At 43.3% G+C, this 21904-nt stretch overlaps 1 protein-coding gene across 4 annotated transcripts; it reads left to right on the top strand.

Annotated features, from left to right (window-relative positions):
• The first annotated feature begins 13565 nt into the window (after positions 1-13565).
• On the top strand, positions 13566-21454 carry LOC111954153 (echinoderm microtubule-associated protein-like 1). 4 transcript variants are annotated; one of them, XM_023973658.2, is made up of 7 exons: positions 13566-13784; positions 17192-17377; positions 18999-19140; positions 19311-19430; positions 19757-19785; positions 20016-20042; positions 20530-21454. In XM_023973658.2, the coding sequence occupies exons 1-7, from the start codon at positions 13646-13648 to the stop codon at positions 20820-20822; spliced, it is 936 nt and encodes a 311-aa protein (XP_023829426.1). In that variant the 5' UTR covers positions 13566-13645; the 3' UTR covers positions 20823-21454. The 4 variants fall into 4 exon arrangements, with proteins under 4 accessions (XP_023829426.1, XP_023829424.1, XP_070291947.1 ...); XM_023973656.1 differs by having other exon boundaries at positions 13580-13784; positions 18996-19140; XM_070435846.1 differs by lacking the exon at positions 13566-13784 and adding an exon at positions 15666-16480.
• The last annotated feature ends 450 nt before the right edge of the window (positions 21455-21904 follow it).

Here is a 21904-nt window from a genome sequence, read left to right as displayed (position 1 = left end):
CTCATGAGGACCGCCACAGGAAAGGAAGACTCAGAGTTACCTCTGCTGCAGAGGATGAGTTCATTAGTTACCAGCCTCAGAAATTGTAGCTCAAATAAATGCTTCACAGAGTTTAAGTAACAGACACATCTCAACATCAACTGTTCAGAGGAGACTGCGTGAATCAGGCCTTCGTGGTCGAATTTCTGCAAAGAAACCACCACTACTAAAGGACACAGAGTAGGTGAACAGAGGATCTCTGCATGTGTGGTTCCCTCCTCCCAAGCATGGAGGAGGTGTGATTTAAAAATGATTTAATCAATTTTAGAATACGGCTGTAAAGTAACAAAATGTGGAAAAAGGGAAGGGGCCTGAATACTTTCTGAATGCACTGTATTAGGGATGCACCGTTATGACATTTTTGCCCGATATTTTCCATGCCAAAAAAACGATACKAATATTTAACATTTTAGCGGCCTTTTAAGTATTCTAGTACAGTTAAATAGTTGAAACACACACACAAAAGTTTTTGTTGGCATTTACYTACAGTGTTGCCGTTTTTCCTATTTTGTTGCATTACAACCTGTAATTTAAATTGATTTTTATTTGGATTTCATGTAATGGATATACATAAAATYGTCCAAATTGGTGAAATGAAATGAAAAAAATAACTTYTTTCAAAAAACAAGTTTAAAAAAAAGCACTCAAAAAATAAAAAACGTAAAAGTGGTGTGTGCATGTGTATTCACCCCCTTTGCTATGAAGCCCCTAAATAAGATCTGGTGCAACCAATTACCTTCAGAAGTCACATAATTAGTTAAATAAAGTCCACCTGGGTGCAATCTAAGTGTCACATGATCTGTCACATGATCTCAGTATATATACACCTGTTCTGAAAGGCCCCAGAGTCTAACACCACTAAGCAAGGGGCACCACCAAGCAAGCGGCACTAGGAAGACCAATGAGCTCTCCAAACAGGTCAGGGACAAAGTTGTGGAGAAGTACAGACCAGGGTTTTGGTTATAAAAATAAAAAAKTAAACTTTGAACATCCCACGGAGCATCATTAAATCCCTTATTAAAAAATGGAAAGATTATGGCACCACCACAAACCAAAACTCACGGACCAGGCAAGAAGGGCATTAATCAGAGAGGCAACAAAGAGACKAAAGATAACCCTGAAGGAGCTGCAAAGCTCCACGGGAGGAGATTGGAGTATCTGTCCATAGGACCACTTTAAGCCGTACACTCCACAGAGCTGGGCTTTACGGAAGAGTGGCCAGAAAAAAAGCCATTGCTTAAAGAAAAAAATAAGCAAACACGTTTGGTGTTCGCCAAAAGGCATGTGGGAGACTCRCCAAACATATGGAAGAAGGTACTCTGGTCAGATGAGACTAATATTGAGCTTTTTGCCCATAAAGGAAAATGTCTGGCGCAAACCCAACACCTCTCATCACCCCGAGAACACCATCCCCACAGTGAAGCATGGTGGTAGCAGCATCATGCTGTGGGGATGTTTTACATCGGCAGGGACTGGGAAACTGGTCAGAATTTAAGGAATGATGGATGGCGCTACATACAGGGAAATTCTTGAGGGAAACCTGTTTCAGTCTTCTAGAGATTTGAGACTGGGACAGAGGTTCACCTTCCAGCAGGACAATGACCCTAAGCAACACTTGAGTGGTTTAAGGGAAAACATTTAAATGTCTTGGAATGGCCTAGTCAAAGCCCAGACCTCAATCCAATTGAGAATCTGTGGTATGACTTAAAGATTGCTGTACACCAGTGGAACCCATCCTACTTGAAGGAGCTGGAGCAGTTTTGCATTGAAGAATGTGCAAAAATCCCAGTGGCTAGATGTGCCAAGCTTATAGAGACATACCCCAAAAGACTTGCAGCTGTAATTTCTGCAAAAGGTGGCTCTACAAAGTATTGACTTTGGGGGGTAGGGGGGGGGGTGAATAATTATGCACACTCAAGTTTTCTGTTTTGTTGTCTTATTTCTTGTTTGTTTCACAATAAAAAAATATTTTGCATCTTCAAAGTGATAGGCATGTTGTGTAAATCAAATGATACAAACCCCCCAAAAATCTATTTTAATTCCAGGTTGTTAGAAAACAAACTAGGAAAAATGCCACGGGGGTGAATACTTTKGCAAGGCACTGTATGTCCCCATTACCAGTAAAACATAATCAAAACCTATTTCTTTCACTTACTTGCTGTACTGTTTCGTCATTCATTTGTTCAGTCTCGACCAGGATTTCATCATACATGTCCAGCAGTGAAGTTTCAGCTCTGTCTGTCCGTGGCCTCTCTTCCTCGGTGCGCATTGTCACTGTGTCCGTTTCCATCTTGTCCAGCTGTGACTGTAACATTTCACGTAAACCGTTTCTTGTCTGCATCTAAGTAGCAGTCCTTGTAACTAGCATCGAACATGGTGGCAACAGAGAAAAGAGGCTCAGAGAGAATGCCACCGAATTGCTTGTTCACTGCCTCTTGTAGAGTACTTTTGCAAGTTTTAACCCCACGGTCTGTGTCGGCAGTTCTGTTGACCAGGCGTTTCAGTGCCATGACAGAGYGTATCACGTCTGCTGCAGACGCAGTTGAAGAGCTTATTTCTCGAGTCAGTTGTTTGAATGGAGCTAGGAGTGTGTTCATGTTTCCAAGTTTCAAACATGTTCTCAAATGCCATTGAAATAGCAGCACCGGTATGAGAACCAGAACATTCTTGAGCAACGCAATACGGCTTTCCTCAGTACGAAATCCTCATCGACCCACTGTGCTGTCAGACTCAGTATGCTCATGGGGCTGACATCGCTGGTCCAAATTTCAGCCGTGAAGCTAATAGCAGTGACGCCCATAGCAAGTAGCTCAGGGATGTGCGTTTCAAAAATACTGTGTAACCCGGGTAGGGCAACATCTGAAGCATAGCGCATTCTTGGTAGTGTGTACTGGGGCTCGAGGTGCTCGATCAGTTGGCGAAAGCCAACATCATCCACGACAGTGAACGGTTGATTGTCAAGCGCAATGAATTCCATTATCTTGGCGTTAATGGGTTTCGCCTTGGAGTTGTCTCGCTGAAATTTTCTTACTCTTTCAAATGACTGCTCGACTTGAACTTGTTTAGTTGTTGGAAGTGTGCGCTTAGTATTTTTCTGCTTTTGTTCTGTGTAGAGCTGTATTTTTCGTGGCGTCATTACGTCATCTACCTATGTTATATAGGTATGCACGTCAGCTTTGACATAAGTTTTGCACTTCAGCGTTAAACTAGACATCGGGCCGAGGCTGGCATTTTTAGCTAATATCGTCCGATTCCGATATGCTTACCGATATATCGTGCATCCCTACACTGTGCATATATATATATATATATGAAGGAGTTATATATATATACATATATATATACAAACTACCGCTCAAAAGTTGGGGGTCACTTAGAAATGTCCTTGTTTTTTAAAGAAAAGCACATTTTTTGTCCATTAAAATAACATCAAATTGATTAGAAATACAGTGTAGACATTGTTCATGTTGTAAATGGCTATTGTAGCTGGAAACAGAAGATTGTTTTATGGAATATCTACATAGGCGTACAGAGGCCCATTATCAGCAACCATTACTCCTATGTTCCAATGGCACGTTGTGTTAGCTAATCCAAGTTTATCATTTTAAAAGGCTAATTGATCATTAGAAAACCCTTTTGCAATTATGTTAGCACAGCTGAAAACTGAATAGAATAGAAAGAGGAGTGGGAGGCCCCGGTGCACAATTTAGCAAGAGGACAAGTACATTAGGGTGTCTAGTTTGAGAAACAGATGCCTCACAAGTCCTCAACTGGCAGCTTCATTAAATAGTACCCGCAAAACACCAGTCTCAACATCAACAGTGAAGACGCGACTCCGGGATGCTGGCCTTCTAGGCAGAGTTGCAAAGATAAAGCCATATCTCATACTTGCCAATAAAAAGAAAAGATTACGATGGGCAAAAGAACACTGGACAGAGGAACTCTGCATAGAAGGAAGTTTTCAGCTATGTGAGAACTCCTTCAAGACTGTTGAAAAAGCATTCCAGGTGAAGCTGGTTGAGAGAATTCCAAGAGTATGCAAAGCTGTCATCAAGGCATACAGTGCATTCGGAAAGTATTCAGGCCCCTTCCCTTTTGCCACATTTTGTTCAGTTACAGCCGTATTCTAAAATGTATTAAATAAATACAAATCCTCATCAATCTACACACAATACCCCATAATGACAAAGTGAAAACAGGTTTTTAGAAATTTTTGCTAATTTAAAACCAACAAAAAAATAAATACCTGATTTACATAAGCTCAGGTGAGTCCACCTGTGGTAAATTCAATTGATGGGACATGATTTGGAAAGGCACACACCTGTCTATATAAGGTCCCACAGTTGACATTGCATGTCAGAGCAAAAACCAAGACATGGGGTCGAAGGACTTAACCGTAGAGCTCCGAGACAGGATTGTATCGAGGCACAGAGGGTACCAAAACATTTCTGCATTTCTTCCTAGAGCTTGTCGTGTGTGTCCAAATTTTTGACTGGTACTGTAAATATAAAAATTGGGATGGTAAAAAGTTTTCTGTGTAAACCTAAACGACTAAAACTAGATATAAAGTATGTAGAATAGATAATGGAGCTATATATATACATTTTTTAAACTAACAACCACCAGAATAAAATATAGACAGTCAGGGAAAATCTAAAATTCAAAAAATGTCATGGCGCCCCATTGATTTTGTTATAACGTTTAAGTCACTCAGATAGCATAAGACAGGGGTCAGCTACAGGCTCTGCATATTTTTACGTTTTTGATTAAAAAAGACTTTGAAATCACCAGGAATTCATCAAAAAAAGTACTTTAATTTAGGAAATATTTTCCCAAGTATTCCCACAAATAAAAAGAGACATGTGATCATGTCTCAATGTAATCAAGGCCAATTTGCAGTGTACAAATTATTATAAATATATTCCGGCTCCCCGACCATCCGCTTGGACAAAAATGTCCCGTTGCAAAATCTAGTTGCCTACCCCTGGCTTAAGAACACAGGAAACACTACTTTACTAGATTTAAAACTGTATAATTTCTTTCTGCCAAAATCTGTAGAATTGCAGGAAATGTGTTTTAAAACAGCATTATGCGGCCAGGAGGAGGGGCTCTAAAATGTTTGGTCGGAATCCACACCATTGGACACGCCTACTACCAAGCCAGCCCCCCTGCCTCCCACGCTAACTTTGCCACCGCTGCTGGAAAAAATCCTAAGGGAAACACTGAACACTCTTGCTTTGTGAGAACAGAACACAACACTAACCACTAACCCACAACACTAACCTTCAGCTCTAGCTGAGTCTCAAATCAMACCCTATTTCCCATGTAGTGCACTACTTAGTAGAGAACTGTATAGGGCTTTCGTCAAAGACAGTGCACTATATGGAGAATAGGGTCATTTGAGATTCCCCCTACCCCCTTTTTCTGTTCCTAAATGAGGACTGTCGTTGAGCTTTTGTCGGACGGTCCAATTGTGAGCCCCCTTACTAGAGAGGCTAACACCTCTCCGGCTCTGCATTGGCCTATCAAAAGGAGGATTGTTGATGATGTCAGTGCCCACCTCTCTGGAGTGTTCAAAAGGGTGAAATGTTCCAGAATGTTAAAATGGAATTCTAAGGTATTGCAGACACCGTTGCTTATTATACATGTCTATCTTAACTTTCTGTAATATTGCGCCCTCCTGAACGCCACCCTGTTGTTCCCCATAACTTGCTGTGTGACTTGAAGGTAGGGCTTAAGGCAGCTAGTCTCACCCCATAGAAATTGGGTGAGTAGAATGGACAAAGTCAAAATCCACAGACAAAATCCACATCGATTTCACCTGGCCCACCCAGTATGTGCGACAAAACACAATTTGCTGTTTGTGTAGAACACTGAAAATTCTCATGGATTCCAAGTGATAAGCATCAATTCATTCAACATTCCAACATGGGACATCCAATATGGCCGCTGATCCACATGTAGTGGAACGTTTGCCATTCTACTCATTCTAATTCTATTCCCCGTCCTTTTCCACCCTTCGAAGCTCCGCCCTCCAAGATAAACCAAAGGATGTCACAAAGCAGAGCACCACCCACCACTCCTTTCCTCCTCTTCCTCTCCCTCCTCTCGTCTCCTTGCCTCCCTTGTTAGATTGCACTAATCCATTCCTTAATTAGAATGTCTATGATTGTGTTCTGATTTATGTTCAGCTACTAATATATTATAACGGGAGACAATACTGTGTATTATTACTGTCTGTGTGCTTAGTAGAGAATGGAAACTAAGGCTGTGTCCATGGCAACTTTTATCAATGCATAACTACTTCATGTGTTCTACTATTAGAGACATACGCCAGCATACTATCCATTTGTTACTTCAGGGGTGGACTACCTTACTCTTAGCGAGCTACTGTGCATGCAGGCTTTCGCTCCAGCCCTGCTCTAACAGCTGATTAGTAGAATCAGGTGTGTTAGTGAGGGTCTGGAGCAAAAACCTGCATTCCCAGTAGCTCTCCAGGAGGACGGTTGGCCCCGGTCTATATGTTACCTGTCATATCCATCTAATGAAATCATGTGTACGCTGATAAATCATTCCTGTAGGTCGTGGATCCACAATGGGATTTTTGGTATTTATCCACACTGTCCAGGTGGTTCAGGTATGAGTTGGCATATTGGTGTAACTCGCTGTGCGGAATGATGTAATGTGATGTCTCAGAGGTTTGGGTTGGAATCTCTGAAAATTGTCTTTTTGATACACGTTATTGAGATGTGTTTTTTTTTTTTTTACCCACAATCATTCAACATTGCCTTGTAGACCTTCTGCAGAAGTGTCTGTCTGTCACGTTTAGTCCTAGACAAACGGCAGTGTCTGACTGAGTTGGTACTTTTTAATAGGAAAGAGTACCTTGGATTGCTTTCTTACTGTGCAAATGTTCTATTGCTGGCCTAATCTGCAAAGTTTTGAATAATACCCAAAAGCCATTTTAAACTTTCTCCATTCTAACAGTTTGAATCATACCCCAAAATAGCGACTAAACAAAGCTTGTATGTGAAAAATCATATATAAGTTTAAATTGAAAAATGATCAATAGGCATTTTCTTCCTATTGGTGCTCAGATTGTTTAAAAAAATTAATAATTATATATATTCTCCTACTTTACAATTGCTCCTTATCGAAAATATTTTATGTCAATTTCTTAAAATGGCATATGCAATATATTTTTCAGAGGGACTATTTTTGACAAATGTATGTGTAAATCGAGGAAGAAATAAAATATTTTATTTTAGATTAGTTTTGGATTTGAATCACAAGTTTGAAGTTGAAATTTGACCTAAGAACAGAAATAAGAACAAAAATGGGAAGGATTAGGTTACGTTTTGATTCATTTCTGACTATAAGTGTTGGAACAAGATATCTGAGGTTCCTACCTGAGAGATATTGGTTACACGTTATTTTACAGTCCAGTATTTACCTGGTATTTACTTTGAATTTGCATGGTAAAATAGTAGGTAGTTACCTAATAATTACATTTTAGTTTCTTAGGATTCATTGGAATGTATAATTTGGTTACAGAAGGTTCCACCTAATTTCCTTCCGAATACTAGATAAATACCAGCTAAATGAATACTAGATAAATACCAGCTAAATAGAGTTTTATGAAATATTAAGTGTACATATCTGAATCCTGACCTTGTGACCCCTGACCCTCTGTACACGTGCGACAGCCATTGCACAGTGCTGTAGTAGTATTTTTGCTAGCCCTGTAGCTGGGTTGTTCCAACAATTCGGTGCATTTTGAGAAGTGTGTCTTGGTAAAAAACAAAACGTTTGATTTCGCCTAATTTTAACATGATGTCAAATGAATTAAAACATGTTTCCCATCTCAAGAGGTTAAATAACAAAAATGACTATAGTAAGTGCCTATTAAGTGCCAAATAACGTAACAGGGTTGATCGTAAACAGGGCTGACGATTTCTTCTTAACAACTAGAACCGCCTCACCTGCTTTTACACTATGATTTGACTATTAGATGTTCAATGTTTAATATTTAACAATAATATTTAAAAAGGAATAGTTTCACCAAATTAAGAACAAGAGTTCAATGCACGTAYCGGGGTTTACCTTAAAATGCGGGACAGATGTAAATTAATCACGACTCACATTTAACTAAATAATCTTCAGAAATGACTTTGTCAAAGCAACAAAAATATCTAGAGCTTTACAATGATGGTGAAACTTTGAGAAATGTTTGGATTAAGTGGGTTGAAATCTTCCTAGAAGTGACAGGGTTGATATTCATATAAAAAAAAATCGGATTTATTGAATTCTCTGTGAGGTCTAAATTAAGGGCACTGCATTTAAAATAACAGGCTTTTAAGATTCAATCCTCGTGCATAATATCAATTTAAAATATCAAAGGGACGCATAAGGCACCCATTTGTGGAACGACCCGGCTGATGATTATATATATATATATATTAAAAAAAAGAAGCAATATTTAAATGGGGTAAACAATTCAATATATAAAGATTTCAATTTAACTTATTTGGAAAATATATTTAATAAATTGAAAAAAACGATTGGTTTCTTTGTATTAGTAATTTATGAGTTTTCAAGATGAAATGATTGAATGGAGATCACTGCACAGAGGTTGTAGGGTAATTTGTTTCTAGCTAGCAGTGTGATGTCATAAATTAGCATTTAAGTAATTTGGTATTTGGACTTGGAAGTCACATTGTTTTCATATGGGGAGATCCAGATGAGAGGGTTGAGATACAGACTCGACCCACCATGGCTCTACTTCCAGATGTGTATTTACAGTACTGAGCCCCMAGAGGGCGCCACATAGGCAGATCTGGTGTCCTACTGATAACTTCAGAATAGTACACCCTGACTACGTCCCAAAGCTCTTTAACGTTTCCTTTCCTCATCTCCTATTGTTTAGGTCACTGATGAGGGGGAAATTATATAGGATAGGTGTCTTGTCATATGTCTCTCTTTGTCAAACATTTAAAGGCCTATTGGAAAGGAGATGGTATATTGTGTTTGGGCTATTGGGACATAGTCATGATATGTCAAGTGTACGTATTGTTTCCATGGTGACATGGGTCAGACATTTCTGACCTCTGATATCCACCATTCCACTTCTCGCTGACCCAGGAAGTGTTCTTTCTCCACCAATCGAAACGAATCACCGGACAAATGCCTGAAACTCAGCTTTTTGTGTTCTTCTGTATTACTGCTAAATGTCGGCATATATTTTGATATATTTAAAAATGGGGGATCTAAAAGTCTAGATATTTTTGGAGTAGAGAGAGGATGTGTGTATCAGATAATCGTGTCACTTTGTCATGCTCTCTGAAAATCTCTTGGATTCTTGGGAAGAATTCTAGCATCCCTGCTGATTTAATGTACCATTGACAGACTATTTATAAAGTTTGAAGTCCTTTGTGAGAGAAAAAAATGGTGGTCTGTCTTTTAATCTGATTCTGGTGTGTGTTCATTGTTAGTTTTGCGTTCAAATTACTAACCTGTCATCTTGGCTCATGGTATAATGTTATGTTAGTTGCAACCAACAAGGTGTCAGTAGTTATACTACAGGTTCAGGACACAGGCTTTGGCCTTCTCTCTTTCCTCAGCCCTTCTTTGTACGTTGCTTATCCCAGCTCATGGCATTAGGAATGTCCAGAGTGGCCAGACACTAGCACAGCACACCTATTGATGTCCATTACACAGACAGAATTACAGACACCCCGGCAGTACCGATTTACAGACATAATTACAGACACATAGACAGTACAGACTTCCAGAGGGACCACTGACCAATCAACGGGAGGATCTGACAACTCAACAACTCCAGGAGGCTTTCACATTTGTTTTTACACTTCAAACATTAAAGAGAGTCTTTGGTACTTCTGTTTACTTTTTAGCCAGTAGTCCTAAAAGTAGCGCTCGTGAGCCAAAAGTGGTCCCCGAGAATTGCGTACTACGTCACATAGGTGCAGATATGTGCGCTACGTCATTGCTCTCTCGGTTTGCTGTGTGTGCACCTTGCTAGCTGTCGCTCAAATGACGAGTGGCTAAAGCCCATTGGCTAGAAATCAAATTGCTATGGGGGCTGGCCTACATGGGGGAAAATGTAGGGGAAATGGCACATCACAGCTTCCAGAAAAACACTTGCTTTCAAACTAGGGATTTCATGGCTAATTGAGATGAGACAGTAATTCTGCGGATTTCTGCATGTATGCAGCCTACCCATTGGCACATACAGCCCAAAGCGGGAGGTTGAAAAAATACTTTGTAGTCACCAAAGTTCCGGAGCATGTCTTTAATAGCAGCAAGGACGGACTGGGACCAGAAATCGTCACGGGTATTTCTGAAACACTGGCCCATTATTTTTGCATCGGTGTCTGTGAAATGGGACAGCAGCCAATTAGGCAAATTATGATCAATACTGTAGTCCTGGAGCGCCTGCCATCCTCAGGGCCAGGTTAATGCAGAGGCTTACCGGGGCTGAAGCCACTGGTCCCAGGCCCGTGGGGGGCCCAAGATGCAGCCCCTCTTTGCTTGACGTCATAGGAAAATCAAAAGAAATRAGCCAAGACCTGGTTCATCCTTGGGAGCAATTTCCAAATGCCTGAAGGTACCACGTTCATCTGTACAAACAATAGTACGCAAGTATAAACACCATGGGACCACGCAGCCGTCATACCGCTCAGGAAGGAGACGCGTTCTGTCTCCTAGAGATGAATGTACTTTGGTCCAAAAAGTGCAAATCAATCCCAGAACAACAGCAAAGGACCTTGTGAAGATACTGGAGGAAACAGGTACAAAAGTATCTATATCCACAGTAAAACGAGGCCTATATTGACATAACCTGAAAGGGTGATCAGCAAGGAAGAAGACACTGCTCCAAAACCGCCATAAAAAAGCCAGACTACGGTTTGCAACTGCACATGGGGGAGAAAGATCGTACTTTTTGGAGAAATGTCCTCTAGTCTCGTGAAACAAAAATAGAACTGTTTGGCCATAATGACAATTGTTATGTTCGGAAGAAAAAGGGTGAGGCTTGAACAGTTGGAAGAACARCATKCCAACTGTGAAGCACGGGGTGGCAACATCATGTTGTGGGGGTGCTTTGCTGCAGAAGGGACTAGTGCACTTCACAAAATGGATGGCATAATGAGGAAGGGAAATRATGTGGATATATTGAAGCAACATCTCAAGACATCAGTCAGGAAGTTAAAGCTTGGTCGCAAATGGGTCTTCCAAATAGACAATGACCCCAAGCATACTTCCAAAGTTGTGGCAAGATGGCTTAAGGACAACAAAGTCAAGGTATTGAAGTGGCCATCACAGATCCCAGACTTCAATCCTATAGACAATTTGTGGGCAGAACTGAAAAGCGTGTGAGCAAGAAGGCCTACAAACCTGACTCAGTTACACCAGCTCTGTCAGGAGGAATGGGCCAAAATTCACCCTACTTATTTTTTGGAAGCTTGTGGAAGGCTACCCAAAACATTTGACCCAAGATAAACAATTTAAAGGCAATGCTACCAAATACTAATTTAGTGTATGTAAACTTCTGACCCACTGGGAATGTGATGAAATAAATAAAAGCTGAAGTAAATCATTCTATTATTATTCTGACATTTCACATTCTTAAAATAAAAAGTTGTGATCCTAACTGACCTAAAACAGGGAATTTTTACTAGGATTAAATGTCAGAAATMGTGAAAAACTGAGTTTAAATATATTTGGCTAAGGTGTATGTAATCTTCCAACTTCAACTGTTGACCTTGAAATACATCCACAGGTACACCTCCAATTGACTCAAATGATGTCAATTAGAAGCTTCTAAAGCCATGGCATCATTTTCTGGAATTTTCCAAGCTGTTTAAAGACACAGTCAACTTAGTGTAGGTAAACTTCTGACCCACTGGAATTGTGATACAGTGAATTATAAGTGAAATAATCTGTCTGTAAACAATTGTTGGAAAAATGACTTGTCATGCACAAAGTAGATGTCCTAACCGACTTGCCAAAACTATAGTTTGTTAACAAGAAATTTGTGGAGTGGTTTAAAACCTAGTTTTAATGACTCCACCCTAAGTGTATGTAAACTTCCGACTTCAGCTGTATTGCCTCCTAATATTGTACAATAAAAAAGATAGCCCTTAATCTGTCCCTGGCAATCCTCACGCCCATCAGTACTGTAGGCCGAATACACACTCCCATCAGTACTGTAAGCCGCCTGAGGCACCAGCAATACACACTCCCATCAGTACTGTAGGTATTAAACCGGGAAAGGCTAGGTTGCTTCTATGGGTGAGAGGGACAGTTACCAGCGGCACCTCAGGTCTTAAGGAAGGTGATGCCACTACATAAGGCAATGCTAGCTCAAACTAACCACAGGCAGTGAACAACCAGCTTAGACACGCTACATCATCAGTGAGCAGTGCAAACACGTAGTAATAATGTACAGTGCAGAACACTTGGGTTGGCAGAGCATCTGCTTGCAATATAGTAAGTGCAAAATAGACAGAAAGGAAGAAGCTTACTGTAGTTCTTATTGTTGAGGCCCTTCCTGTACCTAATACCCTTTCGTCTGTTGTTGAACTCATCCATTCCTGCATCATTGGGATAGCAGGATAGAGTTATCCCTACACCCTCATCTGAAGTCCGTTTGAGTGTTTCCCCCGTAATAATTCATGGAAGGATTGGAGAGGGTTGAAGCTAGTGTTGCAAAAAATCTTGTAACTTTCCCAAAATTCCCCAGTTTTCCTGAAGATTCCCGGAATAAGCAGGAATCTGGAATCCTCCAACCAGGATTTCTGGGAAAACCTGGGAATCTTGGGAAAGCTACTGGATTTTTGCAACCCTAGGTGGAGCCGATCCTTGATCATAGGGGAACCTTAATCCAGAGCTGCCATCCCCATAACTATAGTTACCATGGCCAGTTTATTGTCCATGCTTTTAATTGATCAAGTTTTCCTTCCTAATCTTCTGTTGCTCATCAGCACTATTAGGCCTTCGCTGCAGCAGCCAGACCAGCTGGCAATCTGATGCAAGCGCTCTGGTTTAGGCAGTTTAGTACCAATACAAATCCCATGCATCTTTGGTGAGGAACATGAAGAGTGTGTGTGAGCCATTCTCACTGTAGCACTAAGAATGTGTTGTTTACACCCAGATAGACACACAAATGCAGCCCCCGTCCACATCTTAGGTGGAAGCTGCAGTTAACCTGTCTGAGACCAGGTGTCCTCTCACCTTTCCCCCTCTCTCTCTCCCTTCCTGCCATCCACTATTGTACCTTCCTCCCCATCTTCTTCCTCCCTCCTTCCCTCCCTCCCCTGTCTTATTATCCGTGGCTGAGGGCTTGAGATGGCTTACCAGGGCCTTTAATCTCTCCGTAATGATATCATCACCCCCCCCCCCATCTCCCTCTACGCCCCATCTACACTCTATGGAGAGAGGGAGGGAGGAAAGGAGGGGAGGGAGGGTTAGCGGTTTAGGGAAGGTCACTGATGAGCTCAGTGGAGGAGGAGGAGGAGGAGGAGTAGGAAAGTGAGTAACCCTCAGCCTTTCGTAGGAGCACCACACACACAGAGGCCTGGCGTCTGGGATGTCGATGGAAGACAGTCCCATGGAGGAGTTGGTGGACCAGGGGTTGGGGATGGAGGAGACGGGACTGAGGAGGCCCTCTTTCAGGGAGACCTACCACCACGACTCCCTGCTGGCTCCAGACACAGACTTCATGATAGGTACTGTAGGTGTGGGAGGGCTAAAGGTGTGGGGGAATGAAGAGGTGGGGTAGAATTCGCATAGGTAAAGTAACAGAAGGTTCTTAGGGGGGGGAGGGGGGTTCTTTGAATTTGTTAACATTTTATAATTATAGTTTGGCAAAGCTTTGCACACTTGGGGGTATTGGTGTCAGTGGATTAATAACAGGAGGCGTATGTGTGGGTATGCAGCAGGGTTGTGAACTTGTTATATGAATAGACATCTGGTCATTCTGCCGTTCACAAACCARACCATCTGGGAGAGGAGAATCCCAGTTGATTTCCCTCTCCATCACCATCACTGCTATAGGCCTAGAGTTTAGTTATGTTTTCTAAGTGTTTGTTTTAGGGTTGTTGCTACGTMGTGTAGCGTGAGTCTACATAATCCCGTTAGCATGAGCATGTGTGTGTATAACCTGCGTGTGAGCGTGTGTGCGTGCGTGTGTGGGTAGGCTATGCAGCAGCAGCAGAGATTGAGCTGTGTTCTACTAATTCCCTTTTCCAGGTCTGGGATTATGGGCTATTCTAATCCCGGTCCCATATGGGGTCTCTGGAGGTGGCGCAGGCCTGATGTCACAGCCAAAGACAGGAACAGAAACACTAAGTCACAGAGGCACGTATAGCAGCCTCTGCCTGGACGCATCTACAGTATGGCTACATAGAGAGGCTTACCTCCTGACCATTCGTTTAGTTTATTCGTTTAGTTTATTGGTCTTGCAGCATCATTTCCGGTCTCTTCACAGTTCTCATTAAAAACACTGAATGACTTTACTGTTGAAATAAAAATAATATAATACATTTGAAGTGCTAAAAATGCACAAATCTAAAATCACTTTTCATTTAGGAGCCTGCTCAAATAAGGTGTTGGGGATCTCTTGTATCTCTCCGTTAGACTTCTGGGATGGCCAGTTTGTTTGTTCCTACTATGATGACCAGTAACCAGCCTTAGAAATTGGTTTTCACCAGTTTTCGGGCAAAATCGAGGCACGGTTTAGTACGTCGGTCAGATAGCGTGCCCAAGCTGAAGTTACTATAGACATATAATAGCTACTGTAGATAAATAATTATAATAGCTACTACAATCTGTGGTCTTCTTGACCCACTATTTAGGGAAGACTGTTTTAGATGCACCTGGTGCCACRTGTGAGATCTCTTGTGTACTGGCACGGTGTGTCAGTCACTGGTGTGTCACCACCGGTTGTGTCTCACCTTTAGCCACCATCAGTCAGAGTGACATGTACTACTGTAAATAGAAGACCTGGAAAGACCTGGACCWTAGTCCGTTCCGCTCTGACATCGCTTGTTCCATATGTAGTTAGTCTTATTTCATTCCTACTTAGATTTGTGTGTATTAGGTACATTTTGTGTAATTTGTTAGATACTACTTGTTAGATATTACTGCACTGTTGGAGCTAGAAGCACAAGCATTTCGCTACACCCGCAATAACATCTGCTAATCACGTGTATGTGACCAATAAAATGTGATTTGATTTGATCAATGAACTGGACAAGCTGCTTACAGGAGAACAACACAAGGGCGTGCAACCTGTACTAGGGTGAGAAGAGATGAGAGGAGAGGAGCGTTATAGATTATTCTCTCTCGCTCCTTGCTTTATATTGCTCTTTTGCTCCCTTTCTCTCTCCCTCTTTCGCTTCTCTCTCTCTCTTTCTGTCTAACTCTCCATCTATCACACCCTCTATCTCTCTCTCCATCTTTCTTTCTGTCCCATCTCTCTTTTTCTCTGACAAAGTTTATCGGGGTGGGGGCGGGGTCACTCGTACCAAAGAGGCTCAGTCTGGGGGATTATCATTGTGCTACTGTATAACACACACATACATATACACACACCAAACATACACACACTCCAAACCCTACTGTTCAGGCTGAATTTGAGAGGATAGCAAGAGTGTATGAGCATGATCAAACACTAACCCTAACCCCAACACACACACACATACACACACGCACACATGGACGCACACACACACACACAATCTCAGATCAAGGCTTTAAGCGATGTTGTAAACATCAGCATGCCCTACATTGGCAGACACCACCCAGAGAGAGAGAGAGAGGAAGGGTGATAAAGGAGGATAAAGGAGCGATAGATAATATCAACATTTCATAACCTCACCATAGACTCCATCTGGACTGGGATTCTACTCTTTCTGATCTGGATGTGATTCCGTTAGAGAGGTAAAGAGGAGAGGAAGAGAAGAGATCTCTGCTGTACTTTTGATCATCTTGGTGCGAGGCTGACGGGAGAGGACAGAAGAGGAGAGGAAGAGAAGAGATCTCTGCTGTACTTTTGATCATCTTGGTGCGAGGCTGACGGGAGAGGACAGAAGAGGAGAGGAAGAGAGGACAGAAGAGGAGAGGAAGAGAGGAAAGAGGAGAGCGCCGTGTGGGTTCTACTGTGTGTGTGTGACGAAACTGGAACAGTGGATGGAGCAGTGGAGATGAGATCCTAGCAGACACTAGCCAGCGGAACACACAGATAAAGAACGAGAGAGAGAGAGAGACAGAGAGAGAGAGACGGTCACTCGGATGGAGGAACAAGATATTGTCTGTCAGACAGTGAAAGAGAGGAGGAGGAGGAGGAGGTCTGGAGCGGAGGAAGGGTCACCCAGTATGAAGAATCTTTATGACAACTCCTCACCCCACAGAGTTTCCAATGGTACACGACAGCTTCTGTTCTGTTTGTTTGTTTACTGTTCCACCAGTCATTTATTACCATCTTTCTCATTGGGATTACTAAAACCACACAGATGGTGTCTATTGTCTTGGTCTTTGTATAAGCGGATGTATTCAATTTAATCTCTGTGGTCTTACTCTCATATGGTTCAAGTTTTCGACCTCTTACGTTTACAAATGATTTTACGTCCATTTACAAAATGGTGCCATTTCTTAGGATTGTTCTTCCTATTGACGTCGTTTATAGAAAATGGTCTCTTGGTTTTTATGCGAGGGGAATCTGTCAGAGGGATACAGATGCCTGTCTGTTGGCTGTGGCGTGTGTGTTGTTTGTTTCAGCTCCTATGTCTACAGTGGTTCTGTTATTTTGTGAGCGATATGTGTGAAGTGTGAAGACTTCAGTTTGACGAGTCTGTATCGCTCACCTGGAACCATCAGAAACTCTTGGGTGGCTGCTCACACAGTCTTTCATTGCCCAATGGCCCGATGGCTTTGGTGGCGCTGGTTAGGTACAAATGGCTTTAGCTCAAAGGATTACCATGACCTATGTTGTTACCCTAACTTGGTGGCAGGCGGGATGGATATAGTGGACCATCTGACGTACCTGGAGCAGTGGCTTTAGCTCAGTGGGCTAGCACAGTCTTGTGTGGCTTTAGCTCAGTGGGCTAACTCAACCTATGGTTGTGCTCCCCAGATGACCGTAGCTCTGCTGCGAGCGGCGTGGACGCGGCGGACCGCCTGACGTACCTGGAGCAGAGGATGCAGATGCAGGAGGATGAGATTCGGCTGCTGAAGATGGCCCTGGCCGATGTCCTCAAGAGACTCAACATCTCAGAGGAACACCAGGCCGCCAACACCAAGAAAGGACCCGCTGGGAAAGGTACACAAACACAAGCACATACACACATGTTTACATGCACATACACACATTAACACTTACATTTTAGTCACTTAGCAGACGCTCTTATCCAGAGTGACTTCGTCTTAAGATAGCTAGGTGGGACAACCACATATCTCAGTTATAGAAAGTACATTTTTCCTTAATAACATAGCTTCAGTAGAGTCAGAGCTGGAAAAGGGGCGTGGGGGGGGGGGGGGGTTCAGATGTTTTCGGGAAGATGGACAGGGACTCTGCTGTCTGCTCAGGGGAAGCTGGTTCCACCATTGGGTTACCAGGACAGAGAAGAGCTTGGATTGGGCTGAGCAGGAGCTGCCCTCCCATAGTAGTGCTCAGGTTGGGGTGTAGGGTTTGAGCATAGCCTGAAGGTAGGGAGGGGCAGTTCCTCTTGCTGCTCCGTAGGTAAGCACCATGGTCTTGTAGTGGATGCGAGCTTTGACTGGAAGCCAGTGGAGTGTGCAGAGGAACGGGGTGACATGAGAGAACTTGGGAAGGTTGAAAACCAGGCGGGCTTCAGCGTTCTGGATAAGTTGCAGGGGTTTGATGGCACAAGCGGGGAGCCCAGCCAACAGAGAGTTGCAGTCGTCCAGACAAGTACCTGGATTAGGACCTGTGCCACTTCCTGTGTGAGGTAGGGTCGTACTCTAGGGATGTTGTAGAGCATGAACCTCCAGGAGTGGATCACTGCTTTGATGTTTTAAGAGAACGACGGGGTGTTGTCCAGGGTCACGCCAAGGTTCTTTGGACTTTGGGAGGGTGACACTGTGGAGTTGTCAACCGTTATGGATTGGTCTTTGAGCGGACAGGCCTTCTCTGGGAAGAAGAGCAGTTCCGTCTTGTTGAGGTTGAGCTTGAGGTGGTGGGTCACCATCCAAGTTGAGATATCTGCCAGGCACGCAGAGATGCATGTCACCACCTGGGTATCATAAGGGGGGAATGAGAAAAGTAGTTGAGTGTCATTCGCATAGCAATGATAGGAGAGACCATGTGAGGATACGACAGTGCCGAGTGACTTGGTGAATAGAGAGAAGAGGAGAGGGCCTAGAACCGAGCCATGGGGGACACCAGTAGTGAGAGTACGTGGTGCAGATACAGATCCTCTCCACATCACCTGGTAGGAGCGGCCTGCCAGGTAGGATGCAATCCAAGAGTGTGCAGAGCCTGAGACGCCCAGCCCTGAGAGGGTGGAGAGGAGGATCTGATGGTTCACGGTGTCGAAGACAGCGGATAGATCTAGGAGGATGAGTAGAAAGGAGAGAGAGTCAGCTTTGGCAGTGTGGAGAGCCTCCGTGACACAGAGCAGTCTCAGTTGAGTGACCTGTCTTGTAGCCTGACTGGTTAGGGTCAAGAAGATTGTTCTGAGAGAGATAACGAGGAAGTTGATAAGAGACAGCACACTCAAGTTTTTTGGAAAGAAAAGAAAGAAGGGATACAGGTCTAGCGCTTTTGACGTCAGAGGAGTCGAGTGTTGGTTTCTTGAGGAGGGGAGCAACTCGGGCCATTTTTGAAGTCAGAGGACACACACACACACACCCCCCCACACACACACATAGAAACATACACTTATACCCTCCTCACACATATTTCCCCTATGCAACAGCAGCTAGGCCTGTGTCTCTGGCCCTGCCGTCCAGACCATCAATGAACAGCCCTGCCTCTTTGAAGAAGAGTTACACAACCTCCACACTGCCCTCTACATCCACCGCACGGAACTACAGCCCCTTACCACCAGCATCAGCCAAGAGGTACAGTACACAATCACTAACCATCACCTGCAAACACAGAGAGGTACAGTACGATTACTATCCCTCTACTCTAACTCTAGCACTAGATACAGTTCAACAAATTGATCATACACTTTCGGTTTTCTCACTATTTCTAACGTTTCTCCCCCCCCCCCCCCATTCTCCCTCAGTGGTGTGAAGAGTCCAGTAGGCAGTGTGAAGGAGAGTCCATGTATCTCTAAAACGGCTCGGCCTGGCCCCCGACCTGGCCCCCCAGGGTCCACAGCCCCCGGCAGTAAGAAAGCTGAAAGGTAGGTACGTCTGTGGCAGTAGGCCCAACGGGGAAGAGGTGTTTAAATGTGTTCTGAATGTACTGTTCTAGTCTATACGCCGCTTACGTTTCCTCTAATAGATCTCCACAGCAGGAGTTACAACTCTGGTCCTTGAAGGTCTGCTGGTTTCCACTGGCGTATATCTGCGTCTGGGTAACCTGGTAGAACAACTAAAAGCACCAGTACTGTGGCCCTCGTGGACAAGAGTTCTCCATCCTTGTTCTAGACTAGAGCGCGAGATTGACAATACTTTCCCTGCTTGTYTGACGGAGCCTAACTTCTCCGTTCTCATTCTCTCCTTGCAGCAAAACCAAGGAGCCTGCAGCCAGTGTAGGTAAGAAAATGATTGAATTTCTACTGTAGTGTGCTCTTCCCACAGGCAGAGAGCAGCAGTGAGCTGTACAACAGGGCCTTGGGGAGAGGAATGGCCAGATTAATGGGAAACAGCTGTTGGTTAGATTGATCCTACTTTAACATGCCATTGCTAAATGGTATGAGTGACATGGTTCGAGTGGATGCTATACCTCCCACATAGACTGACCTGCTTCTGTGTTTCGTCCGTAGGGTCGAGGCAGGTGACTCACTGTAAAGGTAGGCCTCAGTCCAACCTCCTGGAATAACATTCTTAACCATCTACAGGGTATGTTAGTCTAGCTTTGTATACTATGCCTGCATACTCTACCGCCTGTTCCTGGTCCCATGCATTATCTATCTCAAGAAAAGAGAAAAGACATCTGTCAAGTTTGTCAAGTTTATGAAGTAATATCTGCTGAAAGCTAAAATCTTGTCTTTGACAAATGCATCTTCTGGTCTCTAAAGTATAAGTAAGCACTGTATTTGAACACTTGCTTTATCCTTCTCTCTCATTTTCTCACCATATCTCACCATGACTTCTCATCCCCTCCCATTCCCCCTCCTCCACACACATCCTCCCTTCTCTTCCTGTCATCTCCACCCTTTCCCTCGCACCCCAACACTTCAACCCCTTACCACCTGCTCACACCTACAAAACGTCATTTTGTCCCCTACTCTCACCCTTGGCCTTCACCCTTACCCCTCATTTCACCTCTTCACTTAGTGACTATGCAGATCTATCTGAACCCCCTAACAAGAAGGACTGGGTCTTCTGAAGCGGCCAAATCAGCCCCCACGGTCCCCAACTCTAGACCCACCAGAACCCCCACCCCTCCTCAGACCAAAGGAGGCCCCCCCACCTCAGACCGAACTAAGCCCGAGACATGCAAAACACCCCCCGCCTTCACCCTCCCCCTGCAGAAAAGCACCAATCAGAATGCGTATTCTTCTATGGAAATGTCCAATTACAAAAGCCCCCTCAAGTCACCAAGCCAGTACTTCCAAATCTGTTACTAAGGCAATAGGGTAGGCTAGGAGGAGGTAGAGGTTGCTCCTAACCATTGGTCTAGGTTCAGATATTGTTTCATCCTCTTAAAGGTTAAGGTTAGGATTGGGGGAGGGTAATCTGATTCTAGATCTGTGGTTAAGGGCAACTTCTACGTCAAGCTCTTACAAGTGTAGTAGGCCTGTAAGCGAACTCAGTTTTCACGATGTTTGAAAAATGTTTGTGTTTCTAGCAATGTGAGGGAATTAGAAGTAGAGATTGTCTTCAGTAATGTTTGAGATTGACTGATAGTTACAAACTTTTGGTTTTGAGGTGTTTTGTTTCACCAGCAGTAAAGGGAATAGTGAGTTTTTTTATTTTTTTGCATTTCCTAGCACCATCCGTGACCATAGTCCTCTTAACTTTTCCCTCTGTTTAATTTCTTACATATTTCTGTCTGTCAACTGACAGCCTGTGTTTTTTTTTCTCCCGTTTCTGTCTGTTTTAATGTCTCCATTTTGTGTGTGTGCTTTGTAGTTTTACTTCAGTAAAATATGAATCATCTCCCTGACTTTGGGGATGTATGAGTGAATTCTCTTATTTGGTTTATGAGTGTATTTGTCTGTCTCTGTTGACAGCCATTAAACATTTCAGTCATCACCTGCTTCGACTACTGTCTATGTAATAATACCAATGTAACAATGTAATAACAATGGACAMTATTATTACAGGATATTTTCATGGTGCGTGCGTGCGTGTTAGCAGCACCCTCTTGTGGAGATACGTAGTGGGACAGAAACTCTGCCGTCCGACTCACAGAAACTGTAAGCCTAGGCATACACGAGGATCAGAATGCTAGATTTATGCCATCCTACGCTCAGTGAAAACATTAAATGAGGTAGGCTAGTTTACAGTAGTTGATTCAGTCATCGTCCCATTGATGTTATCCTTGGCCCTGCTCTTTGCCTGCATGCAGGTGTCAGGTGTCCTGGCCCCAAATCCGCATCACCTACACAACTAAAGGACTCGACTTGTATTTTACCTTATAACCCCATCTGTTTAGGCCTAACTGTCAGAGAGGAACAGAGGAACAGGCAAACAGCTGGCCATCGCA

This window comes from Salvelinus sp. IW2-2015, linkage group LG28 (assembly GCF_002910315.2).
Source record: "Salvelinus sp. IW2-2015 linkage group LG28, ASM291031v2, whole genome shotgun sequence".
NCBI lineage: Eukaryota > Metazoa > Chordata > Actinopteri > Salmoniformes > Salmonidae > Salvelinus > Salvelinus sp. IW2-2015.
Note: the sequence above shows the minus strand (reverse complement) of the source record. Positions and strands in the feature narration are given on the sequence as shown.